Raw genomic sequence first — 25,533 nt, 5'->3', positions numbered from 1 at the left:
TCTCAGTGCTCCAGCCGAGTACACAACGTGACTCTGGAATCAGAACAGATACTATAGTAAGTTTGATATGTTCATTGGGTGGGAGGTTACGTTGCTCAATAACGCTAACCACCACAGCATAGTGTATATACAACCCGTAGTATCCAAGGTACGAGCCACACTCCAAAGCCAAGATTCAGCTATCCATAGGCAACTTCCGCTTCAATTCCAGCGCAATCCTTGCTTAATGCCAGAGAACAAATTGACAATTTGAAACCCCTCCATGGCTTGTTGGCCATGTCACATAAATAGGGACTGGTCGTCTCCGTATCCAATCTGTCTGACCCTGACCTAGGACTCTCCACTCATCTTCTACTCCTGAGAAATTCCAATCAATTCACACCATGTCCGATACATACACCGGCTATGATGAGTGCGGATGCAGTTTGGCGGAGCAATCGATGCGCCGGCATTACAACCCCATACGATTTATCCGCGGCTCGCGAGCAGGAGGCGTATGGGCAATCGGCACCGATTTGATTTTGAAAGCACACCCCAAATTCGAAGAATCTCTGGAAAACGAACGTCAAGCGCTGCATCTACTTGTATCTCATCCTCATATCCCAGCACCAAAAGCTGACCGTAACTGGGTCGATCAAAATGGGAACCACTTCTCGATGCAGACACAACTGGACGGTGAGACACTCGAGAATGCCTGGCCGCGGTTGTCCAAGGACCAAAAGGCCACTATCGCAGATCAGGTGGCCGACGTGTGCAAGCAACTGCAGTCTATCACTTCGCCGAGTATACAAGGCATTGATGGAGGAGCCTGTCCATTAGATATGATATTTGATGATGGTAAGCTCCAGGGACCTTTCCAATCTGACTCTGAGTTTCGGGATGCCATCAGCCGTGAACTATCGTCTTCAGCATTATCGGACAAAAAGGATGAATTGATGAAGCGTTTCCCTGAATGCGGCCCTTATGTCCTTACGCATGGCGACCTTAATATCTCCAATATTATGGTCAAATACGGGCAGCTCGTTGGGATCATTGATTGGGAGTTTGCGGCTTATTATCCCATATGGTATGAGTATCTTGGAATTGCCTGTGATTCTACCGGTAAGGACGCTGAATGGAGAGAGTTGTTGCGACAGCGTGTGGATAGTCATGAAGATGCCAAAAGTTTCCTGAAGGACCTGCGTAATTTGCAATGGTATAATCGCTTGGGGGACTGAGGGAAAGTATTCGATGGATTGTATGCAAAGTCTCGATGGATAGTCTTTCTATACTCCGTATAATTTGCTAAGGAAGCTGGAAGCAATACTGATCCGATGGATAAAATGATAGTTTGCATGATAAATAAGGAGCACAAGTGACTCTACAGCACCTGGAATAGAGTATCAGTATGTAGTCAATCGTAGGCTTGAAACATTAGCCTTCTCCAGCAAGAGTATCTGCAGGGTGAATAATGTATCTCAATGGTAGGACGCAGAAGGCTGGAGTTTAATTCAATTGTATAGTCTGGCTATTGTACGGAGTAGGCAGATGGCAGCTGATGAGCTAATCCCAACCAAGTAATCAGCTAGTCCGGTCTTGGATCGGACACTAACCCCTCCCAGCCTAGCTTTGTATCCAACCCGGCCAATCAAGAAGCGTAAAACGACAGCCATGATGCCAGTCGACGGCGAGCCCCCAAACATTCATCCTTCAGCACCAGCCCGCTAGCTGTTCTTTCGCTGCTGTCGCACTCGCCTTGACACTTCCGCGCATACCAGCATAGCATAGCATCTTGCATTGAGTGAGTGGCCATCTTATCCGTCAATTCCATCAGCCCGTGTTGCTTGGTTCGCCGGCCCCGGAGCCGCATTGTCTGTCCATCCCCCCACAATCGCATCTCCAGCATCCCATGGTTATCACTCTTTCCCGACGAACATCCCCTATCTACAACCAGACCCGCGCGAAATTAACTGACAGCTAGCCTTCAAGTCTCACGCAAAACATATCTTACACCAAATCCAACTCTTTCATTCACAATGGCCGTCGACGCTGCTGCCCCCTCTTCGGTGTGTCACCACCCTCCCCGTGCAATGATCGTACCTGGATAGCCCGCAATCCGAACGTCATCCGACCCCTCTCGCGTACCTATCCAGACGGACAACTCGTTACAATATACTTACTATTCGACTCGCATAGCCCGTTCCGATCCCCGAATTGACCAAGATCGCCACCGAGGTGCGTTCACCCTTACTTTCACATTCATGGCCTCCCACTTCCACCGACAACCCACTACTCCCCCCGAATCAAGGCTAACCACCAATTCTCCCCCCAATATAGGCCTGCGACACCGCCCTCAAAGATGTGACTGAGTACGAACACACCAAAGTCGGCGACTGGAACTCTCAGATCATTGTACCTACTCCCCCCACCCCCACAACTACCCCCTCCAACATCAATCTAACCACTCAATCGAATCCAATAGAACACCATCCTGAAAGCCCTCATCACTGCCACCGCCCCCTCTACTCCCTCGACCGCCCCTCCCTACCGCTTCACTGTGAACAGCACCATCGTTCAACAAGGCCTCATCGACAAGTCCGCCGCCGCTGACGGCGCGACCAGCAACACCGGCAAGCGCGGGATGCACTCTGCGTCCGGAGCTTTCTGGGATGTGAACCGCGATGGTATGTGGACGTTCAAGTATCCTGGCGCTGAGGAACGGGGTCTGGACGTTGTTGTTAGTGTGACGTGGTTTGCGCTGGGTTAGGAGGGTTATTGGTTTTTCTATGTTTCTTGCTGGAGATGAATGGGTTGGGGATTTTCTTTCCATATAGAGTAATGAATTGAAGGGGAGTTTTCTGAAGCCTTTTGGTTATTTTGTTCTTCTTTTTCTATGTGGTTGGTTTGTTGTATGGAATGAAGGGAGGTATTTGATGCGATTTGGTGGGTGGCTTTCTGTTTCGGGGTTTCTCGCTCCTTGGATTGTGTGTAGTAAGTAACCAGCTGGTGTCAAGTTGTTTGTATGGGATGGGTGGACTTTGTCATTCTAATTGATATTTCGTATATACTACAAGTTGCCGGAAACCCACCAGCAGTCTACGGACAGAAGTACAAATAGGAAGAGTATCTTCCCCCAAGTGGAATAAAGGTACTTGGTAGAATCTAGTGTATGGCTTACTTGTTGGGTCTATACTAGTACTTACATGCTTCTACGTACCCCTTGGCATATCTTTTGTTACAGTATATAGAGCATTATCAACCCATAGATAAGAATAAGTAATCACATGAAAACGGTATAGTATCATAGGAAAAATACATTCATCTCCGCATTAGGCGCGACCCCGTTCTTTCATTACATTGTGAAAAACTACATTCAATCAAAGTTGCACACCTCCAATTATGCGAGAGTCCCTAAGCCAATACTTGCACAGAGTACTTAGTCGCCATAATCCCAAATCTACACTTATTGCAGCTACTGCCCACAGTTGATTGGTTGATCCCGGAATTTCAATAGTACTGTAGTAGTACTACTACTCAAGTAGTTAGATAACGTAACTCCCGGCCGCACCGGTCACCCCTAGCACACCGCCCTAGAATCATTGTACTACTCATTGCTAATTCACATCCTTTGATAGAAAGAGTGGTTGCATGTAGAAACGCGTTGGGCGGTGTACTGGGTGGCCGGTGCGGCCGGGAGTTACGTTATTAGCTAACTTTGATAGAATAAGTTCAACTAATAAAAATAAGATTCCCTAATAAAAAGTCCCTATAAATTCCTAATGAAAATAAATCCCTTATAACCACTTTAACTATCCTAATAACCCCCATACACACTAAATTCCCCCATTGAGCTCGAAATGGTAGACAATCAGATTGTAGTTTTGAGAAAGTTGATCGGCTTTCAGATACCTTTTCTTTTTAAGCAGGTTGTGATATATATTCTGTTTGACAATACGTAGAGTTCAGATAGAAAGCTCCAAAACATCAAGTTTCCCCACCAAAATCACCCGTTTCGAAACCGCTCTGCGAGAAATTTCATGCCTTAATGCTGAAGGAGGCTGTATATCACTAGATCTATCTGAAAAAAAATATAGCCCCTGGTGGGACCCACAACCTTAAGATGACAAAGTAGAAGTCTTACGCGCTACCGATTGCGCCACAAGGGCCTCCTTGGTGAATGACCGGTTTACTTTTACGATACTCTAGCTCGCACTAACTGCAATCAATGCCAGAGATCAGATAACAGAAAAGGTTAGGTGGGAAAAGCCTCCACGTATATAAAAGACATGAAGGAAATTTGTAAAACAAGTGATCTTTCCAGATATCTTTAATTGAGTAAAATATCATGCTCAACGACACCATAAGTATTGTTACGTCTTGTAATTCGGCCGATAGAGCTGAGTTGAAATGGTACTGCCAATCGCCATGATATATTTTCAATCCATACACGTCAGTAACTTATCCGTGAAATCAATCCTACAGAATACTACTAACCACGATTCTAGTCAATCCGTAGCTCAATGGTTAACATACAAGATAGAAGGGCATAATATTCGGGGAGGGATAACAATGCTAAGTGGAGTCAATCTAGGCGAATGCCTGCTATTCCAACTCCATATCAATACTTTGGCCACATGAGTGTTTACTAGGTTAGACCTATATTCGACTATTCCTAGACCACTTGTTCTCGCTACTACTTACTTTAACCCTAAGAGTGTTTCTATTCGATCCGAGTATCCGAGTTTCAAATTCTAGTAACCTTGATATCACTTTGAATCAAGACTGCCAGCATCTTCCAAAGATAGTAGTTCTTATTATTGGAAAATCATCTTAGAAGTAATCTCGATCATATGAAGTAATAACTGCACATTAAACAGTCACATAAGAAAGTCTTACCTTTGTCGCCTCGTGCTCCCATAGAATAGCACTATATTCAAAGGGCTGAGCCCGAATTATTATTGTTATCCTTTTATTCAATTTTATTTCTATATTTATTTTCTTTATTTTACTATTTTTTTCGTGCAAGACGCACACAGGAGCGGGATAGGTATCCCCTCCTGTATGATGGCGGTTAATAGCGGCTTGGTGTTACTACTAGTTACTACCAGCAGAATATATACAGAGCTTGAAGCATCTCCTCAAACAGCCACCCATACAGGTATCTAAACAAGCATCTAAATAACTAAATAATCTTCCAAACAGCTATTCAAACAGCCATCCAAACAGCTATCCAAGTAGTTGTGATAATTTCAAACAGCTCTCTCAGCAGCCATACAAACTGCTATGTAAATGATCATCTAAACAGAGTTCCCAAGCAGTCTTCTGAATAACTTCTTGAACAGCTCTCTAAACCGACCTTATTGATAACCTTGCAGACGTCCGAAATTAGGGTTAAACATCAGGAAAAAGATTCATGAAGAAGTTTAAATAATTAAGGTATATGATTTCGAACTGTTTGAAAAGCCGTTTGACCTAAAGATACCTTGTTTAGATGGCAGTTTGAGTGGCCAGTTGGGTGGCGGTCCCAAGTATCACGTAGATATTACTTCGAATGTTGTACATAGAGCGGTATTCGCCTGATGGCCGCTATTAATCGCCGCACTCCCGAGACGTTGTAACACACTCCTAGTGACGCTTCACAAGGTTTCTAGAGTGTTCAAGTTTCACCGGGCATCTCATCTCAGACCACCCAAATTAGTGGCGTGCCTTTTTGAGCCTACTTGTTTGTCTCCCTAGCAAAGATTGGTGGGCCCGACTTGTTAGTACATTCCCAGGATCTTAAAATCTTGACTCTTATTACTGAAATCACATAGGCAACACCAGGAAACAACACGCACGTCGCTCTGCGTCCACATCTTCCAAGGAGACCAAAAAGTGATGGGGACAAACCCAAAGAAAGTTCGCATCCTAGTCGAAGAGTCACTGAAAGAGTGAGAGTCCATAAACCTTTCAACGTGGAACAATATCAAGAAATGGGAGACTTCGTTCACAAGTGTCTGTGCGAGCGCGAAACAAATTACGAGGGCCAATTATCCCAACTGCATGCCGAGTCATCGCGATCTCGAGACGAGACAAGGCACTCTATCAACACTGACCAAGGAGGAGATGATGTGCCATCCGCTGATCCAGAGTCTATTACAGCATTGAAATACTTTTCGCAGCCACAGGGTCAAGAGTCTCAGGCGGATGCAGCAGGAAGGCAAAGTCTAGCTGAGACAGAGAACGGGGACTACGAAGCTTCCACAAGTATCCTTCAAAGCCTTACAGCTAAGGTTATAAGTGAAGGATTTCTTGACCCTGTGGATGGCACTGCTGTACAGTCTGCTATCCCTGAAATCAGTGATAAAAAGCGGCAGAGTGTGAAAAATACTATGTGGCAAAGCACAGACATCCGAAATACTGAATATAGCTATCAGCTGAAAGAACAGGTCAGGCGCCACATCTATATCTACTATTGTGAGATTATATTCCCGCATGATATGGATATCAGGGATAACAAGATCTTTATAAAAATAGAGCTCTGTCCTTTGGAAGAAACACATACAAATCTATATGCAATTTCAAGCTCTGAAAATCATGATGATCCGGCCCTCCGTCTGGCCTTCCGGGTTAGATACCATGATTCCTTTGGTCGTGAAGTGATATACTATGCAACAAATTCAGGTGGTGGTGTGGTATTCAAGGCAAACACCTTGGTGGATGTTCTGGAGAAAAAATCATTAGAGGAGATAGCTCAGATCCCCAGACGGCATATCTATATCGGTACTGGAAATGATGCTCATCCCGAACTTGAACGGTTTAGGAATGGGTCATATACCAGTAAACTGCCTTGACAGTCGCCGAAAGCTTTATGTATGTAGAGAATGGTGATGGATGACTAGAAACAATTACAACCATAAAATCGGTCATACAATGAACTCATGCATATACGGATATCGGAACCAGGATAACTCGCTAACATCCAATGACACAACACAGAAAATCAAGCAAAACCTGAACTCCAATGCAGTAGGCGATTCGCCTTCGTGCCACCACCCCAAAACCAGGCACCATGCTGACCATTAGCCCTGAACCATACAAGACAACTGAAAGAAAAGAAGGTTGAAAGACGCATACATCTGCCTCTAGGCAGCCTCATAATGTAAGACACAACTCTCAACGCGGCTCGGAATAGTCGTTCAGCGCTACGCATACCGCCCCGCGGTGATGACCACTGTATTGACGGATGATCTGACCCGAAGCCAGCTCCCATAGGCGGGCGTAGTGGTCGCTGGATACTGTGACGAGATACGCAGAGTCAGCGGAGAAAGCGCAATCCCAGACCCACCGTTGGTGATTTGCAAGCGTGGTCTCTAGGAAAAGTGTTCCTGTCGCGGAGTCCATGGGGGGTCCGTCCGGTTGTACAGGGAAAGTCTGCTGAGGTTCGTTGTTTATAGGTGTCGCTGCTTGGAAGAGACTGAAAGGGTTGGCTTCAAAGTCAGTGCCGTTGGGGGATGCGTGATTCGCGTGTTGCGTAGATTCCGGGGAAGAAGGGCTGTCATTCGATTCGGGTGAAGAGATGGCTCTGGCCTTGGCCTTGGCGGCATTGGCGGCGGCAATCTTGGCCGGCGGATAATCAAGGTCAAGGTTCCATACTTTGGCCGTGTGGTCTGCGGAGCACGTTGCGAGATGCTTGACATCAGGGGAGAGAAGAACGCGAGTGAGGTAGTCCTTGTGCGCCTGGAAGGTACATATCGGAACGATGCGCGTTATCTCGGCGTCTTGGATCATGCGCCAGATGTAGACATTACCCTATAGGCCGGTCGCTCAAAGTCAGTGATGAAGACAAGCGGCGAGTAATTGTCTTTTTCACCTTTTTATTTCCAGCGCAGAGCAGGGATCCATCACTTGCGACGCTAACACTATGGACAGCAACGTCGTCCTCAGGAATCAGCTGGTGAGTGCAGACGCTTTCACCCAGGTCCCAAACCCGGACAATACCAGCGCGATCCCCACTAATGAGCTCGCCCTGGTTGGGGTGGATTACAACGTCGTTGACTGGAGCTTTATGCGCGTAGTTGCGCTGCAGGCTGCCTGTACGGGTATCCCAGACTTTAACCGTACCATCTTCCGAGCTGGTGACCATCCACTTTCCCTCGCAGTGAAAAGCGACGCCAGTGATGTTGTTTGTATGGCCGTCGAAGGTCATGACCGGATTGGGATTGGTAGATTTGATGTCATACAGCTTGACATTATTGTGGCCGGCGGCAGCCAAGTACCGTTTATCGGGGGTGATGCATAAGCGATTAACTTGGGAATCAGGATGCTGTATAGTGCGCGAGCAAATCCCCGACAAGGCCTCCCAGAAACTGGGCCAAGTTAGCGACGTCAACTTTCGAGCGCAAGTAACACAGTCTGACATACCGAATGGTGTGGTCGTAGCCCGCTGTAAATCACGAGTTATAGAACGTTGGTCAGTCAATTATTCCCAGGAAAGACACAAAAAATTGGAGACCGATTATCGCTCAGAAATCTGCATACCAGTGCAAAGTATAACGCTCATGTTGAAGGTTGTAGACGAGCCCAGAAGCAAGGACGCTGAAAAGGCGAGGAGGGACGGGGAATCGGGGAGTCGCCAGTTACTAAAGTAAAGGAAGATGGGGTGCCCATCAGCTTCCTGCCGGCCTTAAAGCCACGGCCGCCCAGCTTGGCGGCGGACACTATGTGGGGCACGTGAGCGGTCCACAGGGCGGTGTGAAAGGCGGAGAACATCATCTCGGATTAAATTTGGACGGAATGGGAATCTTTTCTACTGCGATGTACTTCTTTGCTTCTTTACTCTGAGTGACTGAGCTGACCTGGCCTTTTCTGGTCATTCTCACTCGTTCGGGGATTATATCGAGCACCCTGGACACGTGTGGCATCTCGTTTTCCCCAAGATTGGCCAAACTGTACAGTTGTTGCACTCAAACCGGATTATGCAATAGGGCGCGTATCCAGTGGCTAGCCTGAGCCTGCTGACAGGCTATCTATTTGAGGCACCTGCTGGCTCTCCCTGTTATCTACTTCCCGTACATCTTTCCCGCGGGACAAGTCTCAAATCACAGTCATTTTGGGATCTGAATACTTGCTCTCAAGAGGTACGCTTCACAGCAGTCTCGAAGCGAGGGATATCCTCATTCTTACCATCTGCAGAGCTGGGCTATGAGTAGATGGAGCGCTTCATCTCCTAAGTGCCATCGCCACCTTCCTTAGGAAATATTGAACGGCATAGCACGGTACACATTCATTTGGCCGTCTCCGAACTGGGCCTGAATTTGTCGCTGGGATGAATGGAAGCATGGCTGAAGGTATTTCTACCTCTTTCCAGACCTGTCCTCCAGACCCTCATGGTCTTCAAGATCTTGAGGGCCTTCCATCTCCCCCATCACTACCTCCTCTGCACGTGAATGATCTGGGGCTTACACCTCCCCCTGGGTCCCAGCTGCAGCTCTCCACCAAGTCCTCCCAACATGAAAAACGGAAACTGCCGACCAGAGATGTGAACGCGACGTCAGAAACCCCAGCCGACCCGCGACACTGCACACAACCGCTCGGGAATACCCACAAAGATCACAACGACGAGAAGCAGGTGGAAGTCAATGATGCATCCTCAGAAAAACAACCTCCGGCCGACAAGGTGGTTGAGCCCCGACAGTCGTGGGCAGATACCGCGACCTGTTCTCCACAATTAGAGATAGACTTTTCGGCATTTGACGATTCCAATAACGCCACAGAGGAGTTGTACGACCCTCTCTTCGATTCCGAACTTGTTCTGCAGGAGATTGATGCAGTCTTGCAGCGGAAGCGAAATGGCGACGAGGCGTTCCCTGAAGATTGTGTCTACTGGGACCAATCTAGAAAAAGGCAAGCCACAGAGATGTCGCAATATTCAACCACAGAGTCTCCGGATAAAACACCCTCGTTATTATCACTAGATTCTGGACAACCTGAACAAGGAGGCACGGGCCCTCATACGCCAAGCGATGTTGAGAAACGACAGTCCGATGCCGTCTTCGACTCTATAGACCTTCTGTTTGAAGATCATTTGGGCGATTTTCCATTGGACATCCCTGATGGCGAGGTTTCTTTTAACTTTGACATCCAGGGCGCGGGTAATGGTGAAGGAAACAAGGAAGACATGTCAGCGAATATTAGTGTGTTTGACCAATCCTTCGATCTGCCCTCCGTCAGCGAGATTACCAAGGAACGATTCTCCATTGATGATCAAGACATCGTCGACAGCACAAACCGCGAAGCTCTGCAGCGAGTGTTTGCCGAGCCAGAGTACGTCTCGCCGTATCCAGTCTATGGGGGCCCATTGGGATATATGCCGTCGGCTCCGAATATCCATGTCAGGTGCATCGAAGTTTCGGATGATCGGACAAACTTACGCCTTGCGACTCTGCGGAATAAGGTACAGCAGCTGACGCTGGAGCGCAACAAGTATAAACAGGAGTGGGCACTGGCGTCGGACCTGACGGCCATGGATCCGGCGACTGGTAAAACAAAACAACAGACACTACTTGAGCAGAATGCCATGCTGCGACGTGTGTGCTCCCGGCATCAACAAAGAGTCGAGCAGTACAAGCAAGAGGCTATCGAGTGGAAGAACAAGCTTCATGATCTCGGCACTATCTACAACAATTTACTATATGAGATTCAAGTTCAGAAGCAAATGCCTGCAGTTGCCCCGATTCCAACTGGATACAAACCTCCCCGGGCACGCCAGGCTAGCTCAAACGCAACCTCGTTACAACCGTCGACCTCACAGCCACAATCCATGGCTTCTACACCAAATGCATCTGCTGGGGAGCCTATCACAATCGACCTGACCGAAGAAACAGGCGATGACGGGTCAGCTGCAGCGAATCCAACCCCAGAAGAACAGGAAGAGCGTCAACGACGCGTGGAGATGCTTCAGTCACTGCGGAACAAGAAATACAGTTGGCTTGGTGATGCGGACGGAGACGTCGGCAATCAAAACCTCCGCCTCAGTGTAACCCCAGCGCCTCGACAAGGATCTCTAAAACCCGCGGGTGGGCCTCACGACTCCGAACGGAGCCGGAACGATCACGTACCAATAAGAGACATCAGCGAGATTGCGTCAGACGATCGGGTGGAGGACAACGACGATGACTTGGCTCGTATGATGGAGCAAGAGTTGGCTTCGCCGAGTGCCACGTCCAAGTCGCGTGATTCTGATCTACTTACGGCTCAGGTTGAGGATAGTCCGAAGAATGTTTCAAAATGATAGAGATCCATCTGATAAGGGGTAGTTGCGCGGCTCTTTCGCTCTTAGAGTTGTAAGCTGGTTCAGAAGTCCGCAATAAGTGAAATACATCTTTTAATAAGTGGAGAGTAGACCCGACGGGTAACTGTCAAAGAAAGAAAGGCACTTTTTTGGGGGAGGTGAGGAGAGAGATATGCGAGAAGAAAGTACACTCCAATTCTAGCTAACCTGATAGGTTAAACTTTGGTTGCCTATTTTCAACAAGTAGCCCTTGTGGCGCAATCGGTAGCGCGTAAGACTTCTACTTTGTCATCTTAAGGTTGTGGGTCCACCAGGGGCTTTCAATTTTTTTCAGTATATCTAGTGATATACAGCTTCCTTCACCATTAGGGCATGAAATCTCGCGCAGAGCGGCCCGAAAACGGGTGAATTTGGTGGGGAAAGATTGCAAAATCAGGTCAGACAAACTGTTTTTGCGCAGGTGGTCTGTATAGTCCACCTTAGGAATGCCTAAAGCCTTATTTTCAACGTTGCCTGCCCAGAGTAGGTATTGTTGCACCCCAGAGATTATATACATACCAACCACTGCTACGCAGTACGTACTTATACTAGTAGTAGTACAGTGTCCAGGCCAATGTAACGGATCAAACGACTCCAACGAGGGGAAATCGAACCCTCAAGTCAAGCATCACTGCAGCGTGCCTTCCCGATCGGAAGAACGCCTCCTAACCCCTCCGATCCGTACTTCGTCATCTTCCTTTGCTTTCAATTCCTACATGTATCTAGATAACACAAAAGATAACTTTATGATTGCCTTTTGCTCTTCCTTTTGCTTTATATCTCTTCAAACATAGATTGATACGAACGCCTCAGCCCGGGGCACGTACCAATTACTAATGAATGGAACACCGCTGAACATCGCCGATGCATGCCCCGTGTGGCATGGTCGAAGGATGGCGCTTAGTTAGTTTGGTAGACATTAATCATTTAACCTCGAAGACTCAAGACCGTCTTTGAGTAATAATAAGTGTTTTGGATGTTCTGCGAAGGACTTAGTAGATGATTTATGTTGGAACAGAGATCTCTCCGTCGCCTGGCTGACTAGCAGCGATATAAATCGTTTTTGGTCTAGCGGTTAGTGCTTCGACAATATACAGTATGGCTGTCTTTGCCATGTGATTGTTTGGAAGTATAAGTACTCCCTTAACTTATATGATTAGCACCACATCTAAAGCTACTTGCAAGGTTGATCATTAGCAACAAAAAATGTACTGCCTAAAATAGCCAGTATAAACCGATCGATAGAAGTGATTACAAAACAGTCGGAGGTAGGCCTCAGGCTACTGTGTGTGCGACTCTACTCGTGATGTCTTTATATGGGTTTCCAATAGACTCCCCGTCTGAAGTGCTAGCCGCCTGTTTTTTTTTTTTTTTTTTTTTTTTTTTTTTTTTTTTTTTTTTGCTTTCTTTTCTCTATCAGATCCACAACGCCCAAGAATAACCCTCCATGGGAAAATGGTTTCGTTTGCCTCCGGCACCCTATATTGACGTATCGAAGGTTGTCAAGTTGGCTGTCGCTGCCCCTCTCTAGTGCAGGTGTTTCTGGTCCTACTTGCATACTCAGATTGAATTCCACTCCACTTGTCTAGAGCCCAACAGTAAGTGGGGTAATTGGTGATTCAGAGTTGAATTGAGCTCCTATGTCAGTGTAGGCAGCAGGGCCGAGTACTGTAGACGTATATTATGGCGATCAGTAGTACCCTTTCTACTACTACCATCGCTCGAATTACACACTTCTATGATACCAAGACAGTACTGAGCACCCGAATGAATTACAGTTCTCAACTCAAATATATATCCTCTGGATTGAATTTTTAGCATACGCACGCTCGTAATAACGTAACAGAGTCGTAAAAATCGTAACCTATGCAAGCTGAATGGCATGCGCAGCGCCTTCCCAATGTATCAAAGAGGAAGCAAGGCAACCACAAGCTCAACTCAGACCCAAAACCGAATCCCGTCTAAGTTGAATATGCCCCGATCTATATCCATCGCGTCTATACAGCATAACCCGAACCAGAACGGGAAACCAAACAAGAAAGACGTACAGTATACATATCCAGATCAGTATATATTGGCGGGCCTCTGCGATGCTCACACCTTTATGTTCTATTTATCATCGTCGTACAGGCGAAATTCCTCATTCGGGGTATGAATCTCGGGGTATTGAATGCGAGGAGGAAAAGGGACCACAATCTGCGAGAGCATATGTGGTCCGGAATAGGGAGAAAACAGCTCACTCCGTAGTTGCGGGGCTGTGTGGATGCTCTTTCTCACGCACATCAGGGGAAGCGGTGCTGCTAGGGCTCGCAGTGCCGGCACTATTATGCTTGAGCTGCTTGCGGGTTTTGCGGCCACCACAGCAAGAGGCACAGCAGGAGCCAAGCTGGAGGATAAAGGCAATCAGGTTGAAGGCGGAGGCGACCCACATGAAAGCCATCATGCGCGTGCCGATCCAGGCGTCGATGTTGAGCTCTTCGCTGGCGGAGGTGAAGACGTTGCGGAAGATGATGAACATGACGGTTGCGACGACGGAGGCAACAACAGTGAAGAGAGCGGTCAAGAAGGTTAGGATGAGGAACGGAAGAGAACGGAGAAGCACAAAGGTGCGACGGCGATGTTGTGGGTGGGTTTGATTGACGACTGGGTCGGAGGAAAGGGCTTGAGGAGGCCGTGAGGAGACAGCAAGTGGAGATAGAAAGATGAGAATGAAGGTTAGAACGGTAGCGGTGATAAAGAGTCCAAACATCCAGTGTGAAGCTATGCGGGCGATGTGCAGAGCTGACGTGATGTCGGCAGGAAGAGCAACTGCAAGTTTGTTAGTGACGGTTCGTTCTCATACTAGAAGGAGGAGCGTACTCGTTGCGCCGGATAGCAGTTCACTGAGGATGATCTCGACAGGATTGAACCAGTAGAGGGGTTTGGGCGAAGAGCAGTGGGTGATGCCCTGGTCCTGATAACCTTCGCAAAAATTCCATAGTCCCACCTGGTAAAAGTCGTGCAGACCGATGGTGCGAGCAATGGTATCAATCAGGACCGCATTGGGGGTGGACAATGGGATGATATTCGCCAGGTTGATCTCAAGGAAGTAGGTCTGTCGGAGAACGGGCTTATCGGCGACACTGCCAATGCAGACCAAGATCAGGAAAATCCAAGCGATGAGATAGCAGAAGGAACGAAGGATACGATGCCAAAGCACCTTCGATCTGCTCCGGCCGACCTGCGGACGCGCAGGAGCTTTCCTGAACAGGGGCAGCTTTGCCATGGACCGCTGTCAAGCACGTGGTGGTGGAGAGGGCAGGTCCGGTATTTGCGGATAATAGAGTCGGAGAATAGACGAAGAGGATAGAGGAGAAGGTGGATGGAAATGATGTAGAAAGAGACCCAGATCAAGAGCAGGGCGTCTAGTTAAATTCTAATACGTAGTATAGAAGAGATTTGGAAAGACATCGACTGGATGACGTTTACGCCCCCCGTGAACCACGTGCCAGGATTCGATGGGGAGATAGAGAAGGGACCAGCGGGGAGGGAAACACCGGCAACCACGGGATTAGGTTGACGGGATCAGGAGAGGAAGCTGGGGATACATCCAGAAGAAGAGAACCAGAGAGTGTGGAAAAGAAAAAAAAAAAGGGGGGGGGGGGGGGGGGAGAGCGAGGAACAGGAAGAGATGGCGGGAATGGGGGGAAAAGAATAGGGAAAGGGAAAGCAAAGTGGATGGCGAGAGCGACGTATACACAGTACACAGATGGATGACTGAATATTACCGACTGATCTGATCTGCCGTGGAATTGAATTGGGCTTTAAGGTTGAAAAAAAGTTAGACGCCTTGGCAGCCAATTAGAATGAGAAAATATGGAATAAAATAAATGAGGAGTGGAAAAAAAAATCGAAACAATATTCACAATAATAATAAAAACAACAATGAGAATTTCACACGAGCCGTAACGCTGGCGGCTTCAATGATCTTACTCAGGGAGAAAGTCTCAGTCTCAGGGCCGCAGCAGGTATTCTTAGCAGCGGCGCTGGTCTAGACCCTGATGGGAACATTTTTGCGATGGTGGCAGGAACTTTCCTTGCCCTGCCTCTTTTTCCCTCCTGGGCGGCAGTCTGACTGTGGACGAGACAGTGGAGAAGGCCGATCATGAGCAGATTCCATCCTTGCTCTGAAGTAATCTGAAGTAAGTACAGCAATCACCCCCGTTGATCGAGGGGCTCTTACTGCGTGGACGCCGTTGACCAACACCAAAACCACCCCAGTTCGTGGCTGGTGATGGGCTGGAATACAGTGATGATTGGCATGAGTTAGCCGCTGATGGTTTTTCCCGATTACCCAATGCAGTGGGGATCGTGGCTGATCTGGCAATCCTCACGACATTCAGGAGCCACTTGCCAAGAAAGACTAGCAGTGACCCTCATAGGGCCTGGAATTAAAAGTCACTGCCTATTCTGGCGTTTCGGCAACAAATCGGTTCTGTCAGTGACTGTTTGGCCAAGACTGGCTCAAACAACGTCATCGACAGGTGGGCCCCACCCTTGGTGTCTTTTTCAATTCTGGCTGCCTGGGCTGATGAGATAATTTAATTGGCCGGAAGGACTGGGAGGATTTTCCATGCGGGCGATCTGCCAGTGAAAGCCAGGCTAAGATCGGCTGCTGGCCAGCTTGGAGCTTTCCTCTCCGGGACAGCGGGGCGGACAGTCAGGGGGGGTGGCAACCAATGGCTGCCGGGATCGGCCCCCCTAGAGAGTAAGTCAGTACCCTGAAGGCGGGAAACCCTGCGTGGTAACAATACCTGTTACCTACCTTACCTACCTAAAAATACCTTACCAGCCCAGCTGCCATGGTTGACTTCATCGTAAGACATCATTCCGCGCCCGGTGATTATTCTGCTTCTTCAGGGTCCTGATCCATCTGGTGCATCTGATCGCATCGTGTGGTCCTCTTCGGACAGATACACCGCTGTATATATATCCAAAACCTCCGAGCCTCCACAGACCGGCCTCTTGACTCCAGACCACCTCTTGTTATGCGGTTGATCGCTCACCTACTGCCGCTCCTGGCAGTGGGCGTTTGGCCATCTCTGGCACAAGATGATAGCACCACCACCACAACAACGACCGGCAACAATGGCGGTCTGACTCTCGAGGGGACCGTCACTTCGTCCATCAGTGAAGCGACGCTGCCCACAGGTCACTACCTCTCCTACACTACCACTATGACCCTCGACAATGGACATACCGTCACGAGCACCGGGGCGCACTCCGCGACAACCACCTCCAACTCTACAACAGCATCCGGAAATTTCACCACGACGGTGACTTCCTCGTCCCAATCTCTCACACTGCTGGTGGGCGGGCAGACTGGTGGAGTCAATGGCACCAACGCTACTACAACAGCGACGTCCACTGCATCGTCGACCCCGGTCGTCAACACACAGCCTTGCAATGGCCACGCGGAGTTTTGCGCGCGCAAGTACTCCAACATCACCATGGTTGCTGCCCACAACAGCCCGTTTGTCAAGCCAGGCAATGCGGCCGCCAACCAGGCGTTAGACGTTACCGCTCAGCTGGACGATGGCATACGGATGCGTAAGTTGCCCGATCGACGAAGCTTAGCCTGTGGATAGAATCTTGCTGACACCCCGGACAGTGCAATTTCAAACACACCTGGTCAACAACACCCTCTACCTCTGTCACACCAGCTGCGACCTTTTGAACATGGGACCTCTGGAAGACTACCTGACGACGGTCACGAAATGGGTGAAAACCCATCCATATGACGTGGTCACCATCTTGATAGGCAACTATGATTATGTAGACCCCGGCAACTTCACGGGTCCTATCCAGAACTCCGGTCTCATGGACTATGTGTTTACACCCTCGAAGATCCCGATGGCGCTGGATGATTGGCCTACGATGTCCAGTATGATTCTGTCTGGCAAGCGAGCCGTTGTCTTCATGGACTACCAGGCCAATCAGACGGCCTACCCGTGGCTCATGGATGAGTTTTCGCAGATGTGGGAGACGCCGTTTTCGCCCACGGATGCAGCCTTCCCTTGCACAGAGCAGCGCCCGCCGGACCTGTCCGCGCAGGATGCTAAAGACCGGATGTACATGGCCAACCACAACCTGAATCTCGACATTAATATTGCCAGCATTAGTCTGCTGATCCCCAACACTGCCTCGCTCAACCAGACCAATGCGGTCTCCGGCTACGGTAGTCTAGGAAAGATGGCCCGCAACTGCACGGGTAAGTAACAGCTGACTATGGTCTGTGTAACATGCTAATCTCGTTATCTCTTAGCTATGTGGGACCGGCCGCCTAACTTCCTTCTGGTGGATTACTACAATTACGGCAACTTCAACGGGTCCGTATTCGAGGTGGCCGCCGAGATGAACAACGTGACCTGGGATGGGAAATGCTGCGGCGCAGCGTCTGCCGCGACGAGCGTGATGCCTGGGGTAAGTGTGATGAGTACGCTGCTTCTGATTGCGGGAGTGCAGTATATGGCATCGATATTTTAGTGTTGCTCCGAGCGTATATCAGTGGGAGTTCGGAGTTGATGGATACACTTATATTATGACTCACGACTGTACAGTTAGAATTGAACCTAGTGGTTTAACTAAATTCATAAGCAGGTAAAAATTTTAACCCTAAGTAGCTGGTAGCTATCCTCTACAGGTCAACAAAGATATACTCCGTCGACAAAGTAGTAACTCCGATGCCCCTAACCCAAACCAGCTAGCGCCCACTCAGCTGACCACCACCACCACCACCAAACCAACTCCGCCCTCAATATCATCACCACAACTTTACACAGTAGACTACTACAACAACAAGCTACTCAATCCCAACCACACCACACCCGGGGGGCTAATTCACAACCCCATACCTCAACCTCCCCACCCGAATCCCATCTCCGATATCAACCAACCAACCCCCTCCGGGAGATACTCCAATCCAACCAAAATGGTCGACATCCTCCCCCTCAGCAGCTACCCCTCCTACATCGACCTCCTACCTTCGATCCAAACCTGCAACATCACGAACCTCCCCGAGAACTACTTTCTAAAATACTACCTGTACCATGCACTGACCTGGCCCCAACTATCCTTCGTGGCCGTGGTGCGGCCCAAGAACGGCTACAGCAAGTATACCACCACCACCGAGAATGGAGCCGGCAGCGCCGCAGAACAATACCCCAAGGTAGTGGGGTACGTGTTGGCGAAGATGGAGGAGGAGCCGACGGATGGGGTGCCGCATGGGCATATCACGAGTATTTCTGTGATGAGGACGCATAGACGCTTGGGTATTGCGGAGAGGTTGATGAGGATGTCTCGTATGATTCCATTCCCTCCTCCCTTATTTCATCATTCTATTTCCATCTATATATCTCTTTTTTGAGTTGCTTTGTTATGTTGTTGGGGGTTAAGTGCTAATGTGTTTCTTCTGGGGTGTGATAGAACGCGCAATGGCCGAATGCCACCGCGCACAATACGTGTCCCTGCACGTGCGCGTATCCAACAAAGCCGCTCTGCATCTTTACCGCGATACCCTCGGATTCCAGGTCGATAGTGTGGAGAGCAAGTACTATGCGGATGGGGAGGATGCGTATGCGATGCGCATGGATCTGTCGGGCATGTTTATCAATTGGGCGGAGATTGAGCGGAAGGATCGCGAGCGGGCGGAGAAAGATGAGAAGGATGCGGATGAGGGTGATGAGGTGGGTGAGTTGGGGAAGAAGGAGGAGAAGGAAAGTACTGAGAAGATGGTTAAGGTGAAGGTTGGGCGTGGGTTGGGAGTTGGGGATTTGGTTGAGAAGAATGAGGCGCAGGCTTCTTCTTCTTAGTAATTTTCCCTCTGTTCTTTTTTTTTTTTTTTTTCCTTTATAAAATGGTCCTAGGTTCTGGGGGAAAAGAGTGGGGTTGTCTTTCTTGTATAAAATAGATGTTATACGATGGCTTATGGTAGATCTTACTTGGTCTTGGGTCTTGCTTGGTATTGGTATGGAACTGGTTGGTGCATGGTTCTAAGTTTCATGTTGAAGATGCATGCTAATGACCACAATGTACCCCGGGTTGACGCCGGTATGATAAAGAAAGTAATAAATACATAAGAGAATCCCGATTCCAGTCTCTTACCATGAATATAAACACCGCTATGATCATGCATCGTCCCATAAAGTAATTCGAATAATGATGTCCTGGCCATGGCCCACTAATTGCGCCGTGACGCCCCCCGATTATATTGATCGGAGCCCTTCTTGTCTTTCTCATATGACTTCTCTGCTTCTTTGCACGGCTTCCTTTCGATTGCCGACTTCTCGCTCTTCCCCTTGACCGGCATCTTTTCGTTACTTGATGTGCTCGGTGTGCTGATAGAACTAATTTCACTATCCGATTCGGCCAGGGACCGCGCCGGGGATGGAATGGAGGTGAACGACTGCACAGTTGAGCGGCTCTCACGATTAGTGTCAAGCTCCAATCGCTGCATGTGCTGCTCGAGTGGCATCTCAGCACCATCCCTCTGCACCTCACGTGCTCGCTGCTCCTGACGCCGGCGGGTGCGTTTGAGCCGCCGCTTTTCGCGTTGCTCTTCTCGCGCTCGACGCAATACATCTCGGAATGCTTTCCGCGTGGCTCGGGTCTCTTCTTTGACCGCTCGCTTGTCTGACTGCTTCTGGTGCTGCTCGCTTGGCGAGTCCCATCGCCTCCAGCCGTGGCGCCAGCCGCTTCGTCCAGATGTACGGTTCTGGCGCCGCGACTGCTTTAGAACGTCAAGCTGACGCCGCAGACCCACGGCGGCTTCGTACAACTCCCGGTCGTGATGGTCGTTCAGTGACAAAAGCTGCGCGCGGACCGTGGCCAGATCAGAGGCGCTGAGCTCGGACGTTGTTGACAGGGAATCAATCGAAGAGAAAGACAAGTCGGATGCCTCCGAGTCGATTGAAGCCCGGCGAGTCCGTTCGGGTTGAGCTGAAGTAGTGCGTTGAGGCGTAACTGTATTAGTCGTAGCCGTAGTCGTAGCCGTAGCCGTAGGCGTGGTCGTAGGTGTATGCGCAGTGCTATTCTGTATGTACCCTGGCTTAGGGGGTTGGTTCGCGATCCAATCATCGCGAGATGGGCTGACAAAGCCTGTGAAGGCATCCTCCACCTTTCGTCCCTGGAGTCCGGCCTGCTCCTCGATCCAGCGACTGTGAGCAAGAGCCTGTTCCTCCACCTGCCTTCCATAATGTTGTGCTTGCTCAGTGAAGCGCTCTCCGTACTTTTGGGCCTGCGAGGCCAATGACGCTATCCAATCCAAGGGTCCTCCTCCCTTTGACATGCTTGGATCCTGGTAAGGAACCCCATAAGGGGAAGCAGTCCAGCCCCATGGAGGCTGAGGAGGGTAGTGACCGGGCGGCGGCGGCGGTGGTGGTGGAGGGGGGTAATGATATGCGGGATGAGGCGGATACACAGCAGGGCTGTATGGCACAGGATGCCCATAAGGTGCGTAAGGTGTATGAGGGGTAGGATATTGTGGGTAGGCATATGGCCCTGGTGTATGAACAGCACTGACTGGAGGCGCACCAGGCTGCTCAGCAGCTGTTGGTGTCACAGGCGACTGTTGCAAGCGACCTCGACCAGCGTCGGACGCCTGGGCGACTCGATTCTCTCGCGTTGTCGCAGCCGGCCAACACTTAGGACACAAAGATGATCGCGGCGCACTCTGAGGGTCCATCACGTAGACATATACGACACGAGCCGAGCGGGGTTCGAAGAAGTATTGGTTCCACTCCATTATCACGGCAGCGATCCGTTTCTTGCGTTCTTCATCCGTTTCCTGGGGCCGATCCTTGCGATCACGTTGAATCTCTGCTCTCACTTGACGGGGCAGTTGTGCCGAAGTAGACGCTAGACCCAAATGCGGTGGAAACAAGTATCTCAGGAAAACGTCCCAGTCCTGCTGGGTGATGTCTTCCGTCTTCTGCGCGGTCCAACAACGAGGTCGACGCCGGATATCCTTTGATTGGCTGCGCGGAAAGATCGTTACACAATGTTCCACAATGTCCCCCTGACGGCTTGATGTCGGAGGCGGTCGCTCCACGAAGTATTCCGCAGCAGATGTGAAGTGGGTAGGCAAGCTGGCGGAGGATGCTGGAAAATCATGACTGGCGGAGCTGGACGCAGGACTTGAGGGCGAGGTGCCTAGGGTTGTCTCCCCCCCACGCAGACGTAGCAGGACACGATTCACTTCCGCAGTTGCAGCGGCATTTCGGCTGTTTGCTTGTGCGAGTAACGGGTCGACCGCAGAGTATGGCGGAGGAGGAGCTTCGTCGGATTCCATTGTAGCGAGGACAGATAGTGTTGTAAAAGTGTGAAATCAGGATCACGGACCGAGTTGACCTTCAGGTTCGTAACCCGTCATCCATCGCGCATGGGAAGATATGCAACACCCACCAGCCTTCCCGGACACACTCAGGTACGGAGACGCTGGAAGGCAGCAGGATTATGTAGATTCCGAGCACGGTAATTAGCCCTGGCACTGCACGGACGAGCGAGCGAACCGCACGGCAGACGTAGGAGAGTTGAGTCCTACTCCTGAGTAAGATGATCAGGAATTCAAAAGGCCAGAGAACGGGATGGCCGGCAGGTGGAGGGAGAGACAAGATGACTTGGGAGTGTCTCGGGCGGCGGAGGATCAGCGGCGGATGTGATCACGGGGCAGCCGGCGCTTGATTGGCGCCACCCCTCCGCCTTATCGAGTCGATCCTCAAGCCAGACTGACTAGTAATATTTCTCTCTCCTCCACTCAACTATCGATTTGTCTAACGGTGCTCCCCCCCTACCGCTACCCGGCGTTTCATGTTTACTTCTAGTGGGCTGCCCCAGATTTATTAACTGTCAAAACCAAGCTGTATATGACAATGTTTGCAATAATGAATTCTATCCTATCGCAACTCATATGCAGCAGCAACAAACAAGCAATTAACCAGACTATATACTGCATGGCGCCCAAACTCCCCTGCCTTGATGCCTTGGATATGTCGCAAGATGATGAATATAATCACGATATAGTGCAAGGGAATATGTACCCTGATGAACAGAAAGATGCGGGTATTAAGGATCTATACTGCTAATCCCAAGCGTCTCCCCAACCGTCGTCCTCCTCAGCGTCTTTAGGTGTCGTGTCGATCTTTTTCGCTGGTGCGACAACGGTCCTGGGCTTAGCCGTGCTACTGCGGCTAGATGGCCGTGATACCGAGGTGGGACTGGATTTATTCAATCCCTTTGGCAATGGCTTCTTTGACTTGGACTGGGCAGCCAGCCAACCCGCAAAGTCCGGCTCGCCGCCATCATCGTACGGAACGGGGGCTGCTTTAGGTGCAGGGGCAGGTGCAGGAGCAGAAACTGTTGGACTGCTAGTTGCTGTCGCACTGAACGGGTCCTCTTCTACTTGCTGCTCGTCTTCATCATCGTCCATTGCACCCCACGCGTCGTAGACATCTTCTGTATCATCCTCTTCTTTAGCCAAAGTTGGTGGTTGCTCCGACATGGACCGGTTCAAAGACTGAGTTGCAGGCCGTAGTGTCTCTTTCTGCACCGACGATGACGCCCTCGTTGGGCGGGGAACAGAAGCTGGACGAGCTGGTTCAGGCTCAACCGGTTTAGCACCGTTGGCGGTGGGTTCGATTTCGCCATTGGCCGCCGTGAGCTTATTGGTGAACGAGGAAATCGCCCATCCAGCCCATGACTTGTCGTTAGATGTGCCAATACGGGCTGTATCCTTTGTCGGATCTGCACTGGCTGCCGGAGGAATTACCGTGTCTGCCATTGTGCTGGCGTACTTTCGGATACGCTGGAGATACAAGTCGAGTGTCTTATTCGCCTGGTCTCTGACCATCCTATATGAAGCATTAGACCCGAGCCATGCAAGAAAGTGGGTGTTCTTACTTTTCCTTATCCAGAAGGGAAGGGCAGATAGCCGGAAGCACTTTGGTCGCGCAGTCTTCCTCGGTGAAGAACTCCAGCGTCGCTCCGAGAGCGAGCAGACCAGCGCTCCGGGCGTGGACGAAGGGATCCCGAAGAGACCTGGTGAAGGCCGCAATAAGAACCTTGGATCTCGACTGTATCTGGTCAGCATTGCGTATGAGGATTTTAAGAAGAGTCACTCACGCCTTGCCCGAGGTTCTTAGCGATTTTGCCCAAGCAGATTGTGGTATTTGTACGGATTCCCGGCTGCTCATCGTTGGCGGTACGCGCGAGGAACTTGAGCAGATCACCGTTGATTACGCGATCGCTGAGCTTGTTGATAATTGGCAAAACAGCCTTGACCGTTTGCTCTCGGACGACGGGTGCGGCATCAGTGAAGCCGGAGGTCTGTAGCATATGGAGTTAGCATCGAGACCAGCCGGGGTGTGTAGGTACTGACAATCTGAGGAAAGATCTTGTCATTGACGATCTTTTGAGGCAGGTTGTCAATCATCACCGGGAGGTTATCGAGCAAGCAGACCCGCAGCGCTCGATCCGGGTTCCCAAAGAGTCGGACAACGACAGGCGTAAGTCTCGAGTTGAACTCTTCCTGGGATAACTTCGCCCCGATCTTCAGAATAGCTCCCAGTACCTTTGGGCCGCCTCCGCCAAACTCAACTGACTTTAGCAACTCAGGAAGCACCTTCATCTTGAAAAACTCCTCAGGGAAGTCGTCAGACAACTCATCAAGCTCACTACTCCAGTCAGAATCCACTGTTGCAGCCTGTTGCTAACGAGACATTGACTCACTTGACAAACTCCTCCCGCTCTGCATCGTTCTTGAGTCCCAAACTTTCAATATCGTCCGTCAGCCGGATCAATGGGGTTTCGAAGAAGCCGCCGCTCTTCTTCCCCTGCTCAACAAAATGGGCAGGGCTCAGGCGCAATTTGGGGTTCGCCGTACACAGGCGTTTATAGCTCTGATGCATACTGGGCGGGATGTTGGTCGTCTTGCCCACCTGGTCCCCGCCAGTGAAGTTGCCATTGTAGACCTCGTAAATTAGTATTCCAAGCCCGTAAGAATCAATCGCAGTCAGCGGGTTCCGTTTGATCGTGTCCCATCCGCTCTTGACGACCTCCGGAGGTGTGAATCGAGCCGCGTCAGGAACGAGACTACCATATGTCTGCAAAGCGCTGTCAGTAAGACCGCATTTCTGTCATGTAATCGAAGATAAACCGACATAAATGACCGCATTCTCATCGTTCATTGAACTCAGAATATCGAAACCGCCCAGCTTCCATTCCCCACTCTCGCTTGTGAATACCGAGGAGGCCCTGACAACACCATGAACAGAGGCCGCATCTCCGTTGATGAACTTGAGCGTAGACTGTAGAACCGCATACGTCAGAACAAACACAATCGCAACTACACCCACCATAACCAGGACATACCGCCACAGTATACAACCCCCATTTGGACGTCTCCTCGCTCAGACTCCTCCGCTTAACATGCCACGAAAGGGGAACGACTCGCTCGGTGACAATGTAAAGGCTAGCTTCCGTCTATAACTCGTCAGCCATCCAAACCATACAACATACAATGCATGATCTATTATATGCCCAATTACCTCTATCGTATCCAAGACCTTAATCACCCCGGGATGTCTCAGCGTCCGGGACTTGCGCACCGCATTCTTCGCCAACGGTAGACGGGACTTATTGGAAGCAATATCGAAGGTAAAGACGCTGCAGGGCGAACCGTCTTCCTATACGTACCAAGCGCCGATCAGCAATCGCATTAGCCCCATGGGGGGATTTTGATTCCGCGGGCCCGCATGACATCTCATACCCGTTTCGTAGCATTGTGTAGCGTCCAGATCGAGTCGGAGAGGTCGACTCTGTCTCCGAGTGAGTAAGGGAATGAACTACCCTTTGCGATCGCCGATGCGACGGCAGATTTGAGGAAATCCATGGCTGGTGTGGGTGGTGCGGACAGTTGTGGGAGGGGGGCAGCTAATTAACTACTAGCTGGTCTTTAAAGATACCACCGCAGCGGCGACAGTGGAGGAACGTCTTCGGCGGGGAGGGAAAAAGAAGGGGAGGGTATATAAACGGATAACACAAAGAAAGAAAGAAAGAGAGAAAGCCTTAGAGAAACGACACGTATGCGACCGATCTCTAGTTCAAGGCAGAACGACAGAGATTCAACGGCCCCCAAGTTCAACAGGGAGAGAGAGATCGGGGGACATGGGAATAATACAACGGATTTGTCCCCCTTTGGCGCTGCCCGT

At 49.9% G+C, this 25,533-nt stretch overlaps 11 protein-coding genes and 1 non-coding gene across 12 annotated transcripts; 7 read left to right on the top strand and 5 right to left on the bottom strand.

Moving 5' to 3' along the window:
* The first annotated feature begins 351 nt into the window (after positions 1-351).
* Positions 352-1,454, top strand: BO83DRAFT_451079 (aminoglycoside phosphotransferase family protein). Its single transcript, XM_025536829.1, has one exon. It carries the CDS (start codon positions 384-386, stop codon positions 1,215-1,217), a length of 834 nt encoding a protein of 277 aa, XP_025385501.1. The 5' UTR covers positions 352-383; the 3' UTR covers positions 1,218-1,454.
* Positions 1,455-1,690: 236 nt separating this feature from the next.
* BO83DRAFT_380593 (dynein light chain Tctex-type family protein) lies at positions 1,691-3,058 on the top strand. Its single transcript, XM_025531782.1, has 5 exons — positions 1,691-1,780; positions 1,969-2,045; positions 2,176-2,214; positions 2,317-2,391; positions 2,462-3,058. Exons 2-5 carry the CDS (start codon positions 2,016-2,018, stop codon positions 2,744-2,746), a joined length of 429 nt encoding a protein of 142 aa, XP_025385500.1. The 5' UTR covers positions 1,691-1,780; positions 1,969-2,015; the 3' UTR covers positions 2,747-3,058.
* A 1,013-nt stretch (positions 3,059-4,071) lies between these two features.
* BO83DRAFT_t199 lies at positions 4,072-4,145 on the bottom strand. Its single transcript has one exon. It is a non-coding gene; the product is annotated as a tRNA-Arg (tRNA).
* Positions 4,146-5,873: 1,728 nt separating this feature from the next.
* On the top strand, positions 5,874-6,812 carry BO83DRAFT_366081 (uncharacterized protein; the record flags this gene model as incomplete). Its single annotated transcript, XM_025529698.1, has 1 exon — positions 5,874-6,812. The coding sequence occupies exon 1, from the start codon at positions 5,952-5,954 to the stop codon at positions 6,810-6,812; it is 861 nt and encodes a 286-aa protein (XP_025385499.1). The 5' UTR covers positions 5,874-5,951.
* Positions 6,813-6,889: 77 nt separating this feature from the next.
* On the bottom strand, positions 6,890-8,590 carry BO83DRAFT_419244 (WD40 repeat domain-containing protein). The gene is made up of 4 exons (XM_025534873.1): positions 8,500-8,590; positions 8,383-8,404; positions 7,832-8,327; positions 6,890-7,770 (listed from the first exon to the last, which is right to left on the bottom strand). The coding sequence occupies exons 1-4, from the start codon at positions 8,519-8,521 to the stop codon at positions 7,135-7,137; spliced, it is 1,176 nt and encodes a 391-aa protein (XP_025385498.1). The 5' UTR covers positions 8,522-8,590; the 3' UTR covers positions 6,890-7,134.
* A 384-nt stretch (positions 8,591-8,974) lies between these two features.
* On the top strand, positions 8,975-11,410 carry BO83DRAFT_380592 (uncharacterized protein). Its single transcript, XM_025531781.1, has one exon. It carries the CDS (start codon positions 9,299-9,301, stop codon positions 11,249-11,251), a length of 1,953 nt encoding a protein of 650 aa, XP_025385497.1. The 5' UTR covers positions 8,975-9,298; the 3' UTR covers positions 11,252-11,410.
* A 1,657-nt stretch (positions 11,411-13,067) lies between these two features.
* Positions 13,068-14,921, bottom strand: BO83DRAFT_439530 (SUR7/PalI family protein). The gene is made up of 2 exons (XM_025536184.1): positions 14,150-14,921; positions 13,068-14,098 (listed from the first exon to the last, which is right to left on the bottom strand). Exons 1-2 carry the CDS (start codon positions 14,553-14,555, stop codon positions 13,527-13,529), a joined length of 978 nt encoding a protein of 325 aa, XP_025385496.1. The 5' UTR covers positions 14,556-14,921; the 3' UTR covers positions 13,068-13,526.
* A 1,091-nt stretch (positions 14,922-16,012) lies between these two features.
* Positions 16,013-17,949, top strand: BO83DRAFT_380588 (PI-PLC domain-containing protein). The gene is made up of 3 exons (XM_025531780.1): positions 16,013-16,879; positions 16,941-17,540; positions 17,595-17,949. Exons 1-3 carry the CDS (start codon positions 16,318-16,320, stop codon positions 17,813-17,815), a joined length of 1,383 nt encoding a protein of 460 aa, XP_025385495.1. The 5' UTR covers positions 16,013-16,317; the 3' UTR covers positions 17,816-17,949.
* A 166-nt stretch (positions 17,950-18,115) lies between these two features.
* On the top strand, positions 18,116-19,187 carry BO83DRAFT_380587 (peptide alpha-N-acetyltransferase complex A subunit ARD1). Its single transcript, XM_025531779.1, has 2 exons — positions 18,116-18,630; positions 18,755-19,187. Exons 1-2 carry the CDS (start codon positions 18,261-18,263, stop codon positions 19,138-19,140), a joined length of 756 nt encoding a protein of 251 aa, XP_025385494.1. The 5' UTR covers positions 18,116-18,260; the 3' UTR covers positions 19,141-19,187.
* BO83DRAFT_99321 (uncharacterized protein) lies at positions 19,161-19,457 on the top strand. Its single transcript, XM_025537777.1, has one exon. It carries the CDS (start codon positions 19,249-19,251, stop codon positions 19,405-19,407), a length of 159 nt encoding a protein of 52 aa, XP_025385493.1. The 5' UTR covers positions 19,161-19,248; the 3' UTR covers positions 19,408-19,457.
* Positions 19,311-21,912, bottom strand: BO83DRAFT_380586 (uncharacterized protein). The gene has a single exon (XM_025531778.1). The coding sequence runs from the start codon at positions 21,615-21,617 to the stop codon at positions 19,509-19,511; it is 2,109 nt and encodes a 702-aa protein (XP_025385492.1). The 5' UTR covers positions 21,618-21,912; the 3' UTR covers positions 19,311-19,508.
* A 214-nt stretch (positions 21,913-22,126) lies between these two features.
* BO83DRAFT_366061 (COPI-interacting protein CEX1) lies at positions 22,127-25,451 on the bottom strand. The gene is made up of 9 exons (XM_025529697.1): positions 25,092-25,451; positions 24,871-25,008; positions 24,695-24,805; positions 24,484-24,630; positions 24,053-24,426; positions 23,703-23,997; positions 23,447-23,650; positions 23,225-23,397; positions 22,127-23,175 (listed from the first exon to the last, which is right to left on the bottom strand). The coding sequence occupies exons 1-9, from the start codon at positions 25,212-25,214 to the stop codon at positions 22,407-22,409; spliced, it is 2,334 nt and encodes a 777-aa protein (XP_025385491.1). The 5' UTR covers positions 25,215-25,451; the 3' UTR covers positions 22,127-22,406.
* Positions 25,452-25,533: the final 82 nt, after the last annotated feature.

The sequence above is a fragment of the Aspergillus eucalypticola genome (genome assembly GCF_003184535.1).
Source record: "Aspergillus eucalypticola CBS 122712 chromosome Unknown BO83scaffold_22, whole genome shotgun sequence".
Lineage (NCBI taxonomy): Eukaryota > Fungi > Ascomycota > Eurotiomycetes > Eurotiales > Aspergillaceae > Aspergillus > Aspergillus eucalypticola.
The sequence above is the reverse complement of the archived record's forward strand: the minus strand, read 5'-3'. Positions and strand labels throughout refer to the sequence as shown.